Source organism: Antedon bifida, chromosome 7 (assembly GCF_963402885.1).
Source record: "Antedon bifida chromosome 7, ecAntBifi1.1, whole genome shotgun sequence".
Taxonomy (NCBI): Eukaryota; Metazoa; Echinodermata; class Crinoidea; order Comatulida; family Antedonidae; genus Antedon; species Antedon bifida.
The window spans coordinates 17219851-17232279 of NC_136232.1; the positions used below are offsets into that span (position 1 = coordinate 17219851).

Consider the following 12429-nt stretch of genomic DNA (forward strand, 5'->3'; position numbering starts at 1 on the left):
AGGCCTACTATTATAACGCATTTAGTTTTCATCATACATTTTACAAGAATTGAAAAACACTACCATAAACAAAATGATTAATTAATAATATTTACAATATTTTTTTAATTTATTTATTTATTCAGGTTTATATAGTAAAACACATGCAGCCCGAAGGCTGAAATTGTTAATTTACAAAAATATATATATGGAAACACAAATATTAAAAAATACAACATTTATACAAAACATTAAAAAATTTGAGTCAGTTAAATAATAAAATTGTGTTAAAAAATTCCAAAATTTATATACAAATGCATAGGTCTATATATGTAAATATTTATAACATAGCCATCTTCAGCGTGTGATCATTTTAAGTATTTTTAAAATTAAGGATTCTACTTATAGTAAGAGCAGGCGAGGTCTTAAGACGGTTAGTTCTACAAACAGGTATATTAATTAGGGATTTATCTACCGTGGTTGATCTAAGCTCTCTAGTAATAATGCGGTAGTCGGGCAAAACAGTTCTGTACAACTCCGATTTCAAGAGCCTTTCTCCAAATTAATTTAATTAACGTCTCTCGTCTGTATGCGAGAGTGGTCATATTTGTAAGCTCAAGAGCTGAAACATACGTAATGAAAGCGGGACCCAGAAAAACACGTAAAACTCTCTTGTGCACTCTTTCAATGGTCGATATTTGGGCCTTATTGATGCTTCCATGCCACACAGGGCAGGCGTATTATAACATTGGGCGAATAAAACAAATAATAATTGTTCTAGCTTTTTAACAATGACCGTATGGTCAATTCAGTCGAAGGCCTTTCTAAAATCAACGGCACAAATATCCACAAAAGAACCACCTTTTTCAATGTCACTAATTACAGACTGAATCATGTCCACAAGATAATGATTAGTAGAGGAGCCTTTACGGCAACCAAATTGTTTAATATCTAAATGTTCATGAATGTCACTAGTCACCCAAACAGTAAGGAAAGACTCAAACAACTTGGCGAAGATGGGGGTAAGTAAAATTGGCCTGAGGTCTTGGAATGATGTCATATTAGAAACTTTTGGAACAGGAATGGCTGTTGCTAACTTCTATAACTCAGGAAAGACACCTTCGTTAAGACAACAATTAAAAATATGAGCAAGTGGAGTAGCAATTTCAAAGGTAAATTCTTTTATGAGTTTAATTGGCAAGTCATCAGGGTGACTAGACTTTTTTAACTTTAGTTTGTTAATCAATCGTCTGACTTGTCCAGGCAAAATTTGCAGGAAGAGCATTTACATCAATATATAATATTGTAACATACATACTTTCTACAAAAAACACATATTAAAAAATAAAAAGGCATAGGCCTACTTACTATTATATCCAACACAGTAATTCCTTTGAGAATAAGTCCACCAAGCATACCATTAAGAACACCGAAGAAGTATTGAACGTTTTCATTCTTGATGGCTATACATCCGATTATCCAATTAAAACCGACAAGTGACACCAGAGCAATGTACATCAGTATTTTCAGCCTAAAAAAAGTAACATCTTTATTTATTGTCATTCAGCACAGAGTATTCATTGCCTCACGTGTTTCGTTACATGCGTACAAGTTTCAGTCACCTGCTGGGACTGACTCACAAACGCATAGGACTAACGCTTTCAATGTCCGTGTGGTTTGTTTTCACGCCGCGCCTTTGGTCAGTTATATTTAAGAGGACGGAATCATTTAGAAACTGTATCACAGGCGAAAGCTATATTACTACGGTTGGCAATTTTGAGAATTTGTAAACTTGAATAATTTATAGGTCCATGCTGCTCGGCCCAAAGCACGTCTGGGAAAAGAGAGTCTTTAAGGGCTCACGATTGAACGATTTTGGATTCTCGCCTTTTGATTGGTTGACGCGAATCAAAACACTGTGGAAGAATTTTCTCACGTGTGCCATGGAGTCTCTGAGGACTCTCACAATACACGAGAAAATAATGTATTGTAATTATTTAAATAAAGGTGGTGTTGGTCTTGTCATGTCCAAATCAATCTACAAGTGCATCAAGAAGATTGAAAGCATCTCAGAAAGAATTCTTTACGTCACCTTCAATGGAAATCCCTAGCTTTGTATCACTGTTGTGTATGCTTCTACAGAATGTGGCCCTTCATCTACAAAGAAAGACTTCTATGCTTCACTTGCAGAACATCTGGAGCAAGTGAAGAGACATAACACCAACCTTGTTATTGGCGACTTCAACGCCAGAATTGGTGCTGACAGCCATCTTGCACATCCTGAGGTTGTTGGGAGATGCTATTATCATGATGAGACTAACGATAACGGCAAGAGATTGGTAAACCTGTGTGTAGAACACAAACTTCGTCCTGCACAGTCAAGATTTTCCCATCCACGTGGGAGGCAATGGACTTGGACGCACCCAGCAGGATCAAAACATCAGCTTGATCACATCCTTATAAACTACAAGTGGGTAAACTCCCTGCGAAATTGTCGAGCCTATAACTCCGTCGAACTATACTCCGATCATCGTATCGTAAGCATCCACCTTCATACAAGTCTAAGATCAACCAAGAAAAAGGCATGCAAGAGACCTACGTTTGACTGGAGGAAGCTAGAAGATCCAGATAAGAAGGAGCAGTTCCAACTTGAATTATCAAACCGTTTCCAAACACTGTCTTTAGATGACCAATCCATAGATATATCAGAAAGGTACGAGTTTTTTGCAACTTCAGTAGGTGATGCAGATGAGAACGTGCTTGACAGGCAGGAAAAACATGGACTACCCAGTTGGGTATCTGAAGAGACAACCAACCTCAAGCCTAAAAGAGACGAGGCTAAGAAGAGGTTCTTACTATCAAAATCTCCCCAAGCCAGAGAAAGGTGGAGGAAGCTCAATACTCGACTAAGCGACTCATACAAAGATGATGAGGCTGCAAGACTTCATCAGCAAATGGAAGATCTTCAAATTGCATATGAGAGAGGGCATTACTCAACCACCTGGAACATAATACACACGTTGTCCGGGAAAAACACAAAGAATGGCGAGCCACCAGAGAACGCAGAACACCTTATTGAAGAGTGGAAGAATTACTTTAGCTCCATTCTGAATAATGACAGTGGCTTGGCCCCATCAGATCTACCTGCTCCTGCCAGTGACGATCTTCAAATATGCACTGACCCTCCCACACGTGAAGAAACTGCAGAAGCTATCACAGTTATGAAAACCAACAAAGCAGCTGGCCTCGATTGTGCTATTACGGCAGAAGCCCTCCAAGGAGGTGGTGATCAGATGATTGATACCATTCATGTCTTTTGCTCGGAGGTGTACTAAAAAATGTCGCCTCCTAAACAGTGGGTGACAAATTTCATCATCCCACTGCCAAGGAAAGGTGATCTGTCACTTATGACAAACTACAGGGGCATCTCTCTATGTCAATAGCTGCGAAGGTTTACAACAGAATCCTTCTAAACCGCATTCGGCCTCACATTGATCCGCTGCTCCGGAAGAACCAGGCAGGCTTTCGCCCAGGCCGCAGCTGTGCTCAGCAAATACACATCTTGAGAAGAATTATGGAAGGCTTCAGAGACTACCAACTTCCGTTAATAGTCACCTTTGTTGATTTCAAGAAGGCCTTCGACTCGATCAATAGGTCAATAAACATCAGTGTGCCAAATGTGAGCACGTACTGTTCAGCGGCTTCGGAGGAAAAACATTTAGTAGCATTGACATATAGATAATACAATCATTTTTAACCAAGAACAATTCACAACTGATACGTGACCGATTAAAACGTTTCAAAGTTAGTTCTCTTATGAGTGTAGGCTTATATATGGAATAAAATAATATAATAATAAAGTGATTCTTACTGAGGAGGTTTTTGTTGAATATGATCTAAATCACTGCTACTTCTAGATGACGGAACACTTGATTCATCTTCGGAAGATTTGTCTGCATCCTTTCTAGTTTTCGATAACAATACAAGTAGACCAATCACAGCAGCCTAAATAACCATATGAGCATTTTAATATCTCACAACTGAACTCAACAACAGCAATCACCAACGTCGATATTGTCATTAAATTAATAGAATACAGTGTATCAATATTCAAGAAAATTTAATAAATTATTTATGGATTTTGCATTAACCTTAAGCTTCGATCGCATTGGACTTAATTTGGTCAAATTAACCGTGTCATCAGCTAAATTGACTAAGAAAAGTTCAATCCAAACACTGCCGACAATTCCCTTAGGGTCAAATTAACCAACTCAAATGGTTATTTACCTGTCCAGTAGAATTTACCATGGTCTCAGTAAAACTAATCAGGTTGGGTAAAAAGTGCAATACGAACATGGTACTCGGGTAAATACATTACCTTGCAGACAATCGTAGTAAAACTAACTGCGTGAAATTATTATTATTAAGTACGAACAATTGTCAAATTTTAAGTTATTTTGGTAAAGTTTACTATTTTTCAAGCCCAAACAAAGCTTTAGAAAAGTTCTATTTCTCATACATTGTGTTTATATTAGACCTATTTACATTTATTTATTTTAATGTTGATTTGTTAGTTAGTTAGAAAGCTTTCTTATTATTATTATATATTTTTAGGAAGGGACGGCATTTTTTAAATTGTATTACTGTGCTACTAAAAAGTTAGAAATAAGTTTCGAATCAATTATACCTACCAATGCTAACACCGCCAACGGAACAACAAGTCCCCAAATGGCCCCATTGTCTGGATTTGGCCAATTTCTAGAATTAAAGTTTCAATAACAATAACGTTATTTTAAAAAAATTCAATCGGAATTAAACATACTAAAACATCTTTGGTTGAATGGAAAAGCCTTATTTGAATCTCGACTTCATGAAACTTGTTAAATTCATCATTATCGTTTCGTATCTATTATAACAAATCCCATTAATAGTTTTTAAAAAGAGCTTTGGAAATGGTGAATTAATACATGTTGGTAGTCGACTGTACTTAAAATATTCATCCTAAATTTGCAATTAACGTAACTATATGATTAGATAGAATATAAGGGTTAACATTGAAAACAAACCTGTATTTATCAGATGTATACACACTCCAAAGAGCACCACTTGTTATAGCCACAATAGCCGCTGGTGTTGTCCATCCGACAGCCTGATATACAAACTTACGTTTTCCACGTGTCATAGATGGACGGAACACATCTAAACATAAGTCTAATACTAGTATAAACATCCATAAGAACACTGTCAGGATACTGTAATGTAGAGCCATCGCTAACCCATTTTGTTTATTCTACGAAAAAAACAAACAAATTGGACTACAGTAATTATAAATTGCAAAGTGCAAATGGTTGGTTAAATTGGTTAAAAAGTATTAAAATATTTTAAGAGCACTATAATATAAAACACTTTACTCTAAAATATAAACAACATCATAATAGTATACAGATAAAAAAGATAAAGTGACAATATACACCATTTAAAAGTATGATGTAATACGGCACATATGAATTAACATATCTCTCTCGTCCGGCTATTGCACGATCTCAGTCTTTTTGATCTTTATCATAGTTTTATTTAAAGGATGATTTAAATCGTCACATACTTTCGTAGTCTTAGTAACTATCATTTTGTTTTATAGGTCAACCAAAATAGTGTTTAATCCTGCGATCCGACACGCTTTATTTAATATATATATCTACCCCATAATTGTTCTGAGAAAGAACAGAACATTTCTTTTCCAGATACAACAATAAATACAACAATCACACCTAGATATTTGTAGCTTTCAACTGATTCGATTTCATGATTATTATTTTTTTAGGGGTGGGTTTGGGGTACAGTGAAGTGCAATTCTTTCGAAAATCAATTATTATTTCTTTTGTGTTTTTTTAGTCGCGTGGACGCGACTCTATAGTTTACTATGTCGGTCGGTTGGTCGGTCTGTCGGTCTGTCTGTCGGTCTGTCTGTCGGTCCGATATCACTATGCATTGTAGCACGCGACTTAATGGCTGTTGGCCTTGTTTTTATTTAGCAGGAGGTAGTTAACCTTACAACAATTGGAAAAGCATCAATTTCATCATGATATTCTGTTTTACTAACTCTACTCTTTAACAGGCCAACTATGGCGGTGTCATCAACGTATTTTAAGTAATGTATCTATATATAAATTATATTCAATTCTGACACAATGGAAACACTTTGGGAAAAATCTCCGTCTTTGATACATACATTCATCTATCTCAGGTGTATCGCGAAACGTAGATTTGATAACATTAGTTTTCAGTATTACGACAAATTTTAGCGTTTCTTTTTTTCAGGGTTATTTTCACACATTCGCGCTGATCAACTTGCTTCCGGCCGGGTCCCGTGACCAAATCCTTCGGGTGATCCAATGTTAGTATTGACGTATACCAAAAATACTTTCTGTGTTCGATTACATAAGATACTTTTGATCCATTCAATTATAAACGGATTCACCTCTACTTTAATCAACTTATTTATTAAAATGGCGGGATTGAGGGTATCCAATGATGAGGAGAAGTCATTAAAGGTTACTTTCGCATAACATTTTAAATTATTTGTATTCTGTTTAAAAGTTGGGTGATAGTTAGAATTGCATCATCAACAGATCTGGTTGGTAGACGAACTGATATGGATCAATTAAACAGAGCCCGTTTCTCAAGAATAAGTCTATGAACCACAGGAGATATCCAGGGTTTGGCTTTTTTACGGGAGCGACGAACTGGAATACTATCATTGACACAAGCGAGAAAGAAATCCGAAAACTGATCCCGTGCCACATTGATGTCAGTGAAGTCCCATGGAGTCAACAAAATTAGGCTCTGATAATGTTCAACGTCTGCTTTGTGGTACTGATAACTTTCACGGAACACGTTGGGTAGTTTTCCAGGAGATCCGCGAATTCTAAACGTTACCATATGATGGTCAGAATTGGCAAGACCTGCATCAATTTTTACTTCACACAAACGATCCGGGTGAGAAGTAAATATAAGATCAATTATTGTATTAGAACTAAAATCATTCGATGATATAGTTACGCCAAGTACTAGTTGAACATACTAATGTACATAAATACATAATTACTGAATGTATACTGCATTGTACTATATTATTGTAAAATGAGCAACTTCTTGGAATTCTTTATTATCCAAGTAGTGATTGAATAGAAACATTTCTCCAGTACATTTAATAGCATGATTTATATGTATTTCTTACAGTTTATCATCTGAGCCGCTACAGAGTGCAACAATAAAGGTCGATTTGATGTACCGAATAAGAGCAATATGTACAAATGTATTTTTCTAGTTTAATCCTCCTTAAGTCCACGGAGAAAGATGTGTCAGAAATGATAGATGATACAACTTACTTTGTCATGGACCTTGTCAAAACCAGTTTCAGCTAACATGGCAATGTTAGATGCTTGGATAGCAAGAAGAATGCAACGGATAATTGTAGATTCTGGCATTTTCTTCAAATTACTATAAATAAATTCAAGTCGGAATGAGTTTAATTGTCTGTTAAATGAGGTAATTGAGTTTAAATTTAAAAAAAATCACACCTTAATTTCATTGTAGCAGCAATTGATGCCGAGGCAAATGCGAAAGATACTGCGGAACTGGTCAAACCAATTGCCTTCAGAGAACGTGTAAGGCCAGCCTAAAACAAAAGAGATCACACACTCTGCTCATTTTGTATACCTAACAATACCTTTATATGTTTTGTCACAAAACCATCTGTATAACGCAAGTGGCTACCAAATCGTATCGTAAAAAAAATATCAAGATTTCAAGAGGATATCAATGGAGTCGTCAGCTAGCTCCGCGCCCCCATTGTAAAAAAAGCGGTGATATTTATTATTTACACAGTTCGCGGATTTGAATTTGAATGTTCTGAGCATTAATATTAATGGCCACAGCGTTTTACTCACTGAGATCTACGAAATTTATTATGTTCCATGAGCACGTGTAATTAATTAAAACTCTAACGATGCGATTAGTCGATACGGTTGGCACTACAGATGAGATTGAGTAGTTGATACATGACGTAACAACTCGCGAATCATGGCCGCTCAGACGTCAAAATGCTGTTTTTTGCCCTTTTTTAATGTTCATCCTTAAAATTTAGGAAAGTGATATAGTCTATCGTGTGCGGCCCATCAAGAAACATTAGTGTGCCAAATGTGAGCACCTACCATTCAGCGGTTTCGGAGGAGATATGTAAAATAACGCGACCAATTTAGTAACATTAATAATAGATATTTCCATAATAGTCAGGGTCCTCGTGTAATTTCGTAGGATTTTTGTGTCCAAAGTAAATTTTCACTTTATTTTACTTTATTAGTAACAAGAACAAACCGAAATGTTACACCATTCAGCCACATTTCAAAATGATCTATCAAGATAATATTGGTATCAAAATACTCGGAACATGTTGACGAAGTGTAACAGGAAATGCTATTTTTCTGGACTATTGACCCTTGACTCGCACTGTGTCTAATAAACGAGTAGTCATAGAAATTTAAATATGGTATCAAATTGTTCAGACCATACATATTTATATTTATTGTAATGAAGTAGTTTGTAATCAAGTAAAGTTATTGACCTTTGATCTATTAAACATGAACTTGATGTATAAGCATTTATTTTTAGAGCATATATCGGCAATTAATTTTGGTAGGGATTAAAAATTGGGTTTATAAATATTATTATCACTTCAGTTTCTTGAATATCGAATTTTCTAATTCACATGTTTGGTTTTTATATATTTAAAAATATTGTATAATTTCTTATTCTTTATTGCCAATCAACAACAACAATAACACAAATAACTACAAAGTATGTAGCTGAAAAGTGAACTAAATCCCTATGACAAGAGCCTGTGAATCCTCTTACCAAGTAGCATTTCAATAAATATATCACAAAATATCCACACAAGAAATATCAAAAAACCGTTCATAAAAATACAAAAACAAACAGAAAAGTAAAAACACTTTCCTCAGAGAAGAAATCCATTTTAAGTTTAAACAAAAATGTAGGAAAATTATCCATTAAAAATGAGTCCTTGACTTCGTCTTGGATTCCTTCCCACAATCGCGGGAAAATGTGAATTACTGATCAATGCAGGCAGTTAGTCCGTGCATACAAGTGTCTGAAACTTAAGGTTTCTAGACGACGTGTATTGACACAAACATTTTTACGGACACTTTCACAGTCTATGTACCCCATTAGCGTTTTACAGACAAATGACACATTCAGGTAGGCTCTACGGCTGGATAGCCGAGGCCAATTCAGTTGTCCTAATCTAAGATCATAATCCATATTACCCCGTCTCTGTTTCAATGCTAGCCTAGTGGCTCTACGTTGAACAGATTCAATCTTATCAATCAACTTAACTGTTTGAGGAAGCCATGCAGGGATTCCATACTCAAGTATGGGAATAGTAAGTGCACGGTATAATGAAAATATAGCTGCAGACGAGGTGCCTCCAGCAATACTTGCAATATAACAAAGCATCATATTATCCCTTAACATTAGGAACATGGTCATCCCAAGTCAGATTATGATCGATAATTACACAAAGATGAGAATGATTAAGAACAGCTTGAATTTGGGAATTATTGAGATAATATATCGGACGGTACATCCTTTTAGTTCTAGTGAAATGTAGAATACATGTTTTATTTGAATTTAATTCCATTTTGTTTGAGGTACACCATGTGTTTAGGTCCTTTTGAACTAAGAGTTCATCATTATCACTATGTATATTTCTAAAACCAATGGTATCATCGGCGAAAAGAGCACAAGACGGCAAGCATGAAGACAGATCGTTGATGAATAAATTAAAGAAAAGAGGCCCAAAAACACTACCCTGGGATACTCCGGATGTTACAGAACGTGGGCCACTGATTGGAATAAAACATTTTGAATTCCATTGGATAGAAAAGACCGGATCCTTTTTCATATTTGGCCTCTAATGTTAAATTGTGAAGCGAGTTTGTTGAGGACAATTTGATGGGGTAATTTATCAAAGGCTTTAGAGTAATACAAAAAGATAACATCAATTCTAGGTGGACGTAGTTTGTCTAACGACGATGCCCAATTATGGAGGAGGTTAGTTAGCTGCGTAACCCATGCTGAACATCAATGATACGCCTATTGGAGGTGATATGTTCAAATATTGCAGATTGAAAAAACTTCTCAGGTATTTTACAACATATTGGTGGAAGTGACACGGGTCTGTAATTTGATATTTGATAGTTTTGTTTCCTGATTTGAAATATATATGCGATATCTTCCAGAACAAAGATATCTTTCCAACCTTTAGGGACAATTTGAACATATTATAAAGAGGAGGAGCAAGCTTATCTGCTTCCTATTTAATATATATGGATGTACCGTATTAGGACCAGGGGATTTATTAATATATTTATTTATTTAAGCTGGACTTAATATCACCTAAATCAAAACCTACCTGTGAAAGTTCGGGAACCGGAACGTAGGATAAATTGGAGAGGGGTTATATACAGTAACAAAAATATTTCTTACAAAAAACACTGCTCGACATTTTAAAATTAATCATTGTTCTTTCTTCAGATACCTTTAATTATGTATCACATGCCCATTTAAAAATTGTCAATTTTGAACTTTAATTTGTGTGTGTGTGTGTGTGTGACCTCAGCCTGTAGGCATGCAACTGAATACCCTCTAGAGACAACGTGACTTTACGGCGGTACAAGTGAGAACCCTCTTCCCAGTCTGTTCGCGTCAACCAATCAACGGGCGAGAATCCAAAATCGTTCAACCGTGAGCCCTCATAGACTCTCTTTTCTCAGACGTTTTTTGGGTCCAGCAGCTGGGATCTATAAATTATAGTCGAGTTTACAAAGTCGCAAAACTGTCGGCATTAGATACTATAACTGCTGCTTGCTTCTGAATGAGTAGTCCTCATAGGACGTAGCGGGCTAGAGAAGAAGCGTGAAAATGGAAGCAAAGTGATTATTGAAACTATGACAGATGGAGCCAAAGTAGGAGATCCGTTGATATCAAATGTGGTTGGAGCCGGTGAACGTTTGCGTTCCCGAACAAAACGTCAACATTCTTTCCGTGTCTTATCACTCGTGAACAAACGGTTCACATAATCAAAAATAAGATTTTTGGCACAACTGTTTGACATCATCGGACCACCCTGTACGCCTCCCATGTAATTGTGGTACCTCGGCTTTGGCCTTCTTAAATAATCTACGTTTCTTAGCTATCACTTTCATAATATCATCGTTAACACAGGGGTGACCTTTTCTCCTCTTCTTCTTCTTCTCCTCTGCGACGAGGAACACAATCACGCACTAGAGCAAATATCAAGAAATCCTTCCCCTGCATCATCTACATTATTGTCAATGAATATTCCCCATGGAGCAAGAAGAAAACACTGTAAGAGGTGATCAACGTCAGTTTTACGATAGGCTAGACAATATAATCAAGTTTTTAGAATAAAATTTAGATTTAAAAATGTTAAAATAAATGGCATTATAGTCAATTTCAACAGGATTATCAATGATATTAGGTGATGATATTTGTTCAAGCCTATTAGTAAAAACCAGATCAATAATGATGCCAGTTTCATGGTTATTCAAACTAGGCCTAATAATACCATTTACTAGTGAATCCACTGCTTCATTAAAAGATGGAGGGATACAGTTAGGCTGATCCCAGTTTATGTTTAAATCACCAACAATAAATATGCTATCAAACATCGGTAATTCAGATAGAAGTGAGACAAGAAAATCATTGCTGAAGCTGTTCCAAAATGCAATAGGCATATGTGGAGGACAATAACAAGCAATGAATAACAATTTACATTTACGAACAGTAACAGAAACACAAATAACTTCATATTGAATTGCAGAGTTATAATTCATATGAACAGGAATTAGTTCGTTCTTGACCGCAACTAGAACACTACCTCCTTTTTTATTTACTCTATCCTTTCGAAGTATCTGATACTGCGATAAAATGCCAAGCTTCGATGTAATGTCCCAAGAATGTCGACATAGTGTATGGCAAGGTACGCTACCAGTTCGATTAATTTGTTGCGAATACTCCTGGCCACTAGCACAGATACAACCATTGTTATCCAACACAATCGCATCTGCATTTTAAAAAAAAACTAGGCCGAAAGAAGTCGTACGCAAATCAAAAAGAATGACCAACAAAAATATATTCGTTGTACAGTGATTTATGAATTAAAATAAAAAGCGTTGACATTCCGCCAAAAGGCTTCGTTTCACAGCGTTTAAATGTAATTAAGAAGTGTTGACATTCCTCCAAAAGGCTTCGTTGTAAAAGGATTGATTTTCCACAAATAGCTTCGTTTGGCTTCGTTGTAATAAAGCATTAAAATCGTTGGCTTCGTTTAACTTGGTACGTTAAAAA

At 35.9% G+C, this 12429-nt stretch overlaps 1 protein-coding gene across 1 annotated transcript in view; it reads right to left on the reverse strand.

Annotated features, from left to right (window-relative positions):
• Positions 1-12429, reverse strand: part of LOC144848252 (uncharacterized) — a 64639-nt gene that overhangs the window by 1659 nt on the left and 50551 nt on the right. The window contains exons 33-38 of the mRNA XM_078704966.1: positions 7560-7657; positions 7368-7479; positions 5046-5269; positions 4671-4737; positions 3851-3984; positions 1348-1510 (exon numbers count right to left, since the gene is read on the reverse strand). Coding sequence (XP_078561092.1) covers positions 1348-1510; positions 3851-3984; positions 4671-4737; positions 5046-5269; positions 7368-7479; positions 7560-7657 — 798 coding nt within the window. The remainder of the gene's footprint in view (positions 1-1347; positions 1511-3850; positions 3985-4670; positions 4738-5045; positions 5270-7367; positions 7480-7559; positions 7658-12429) is intronic.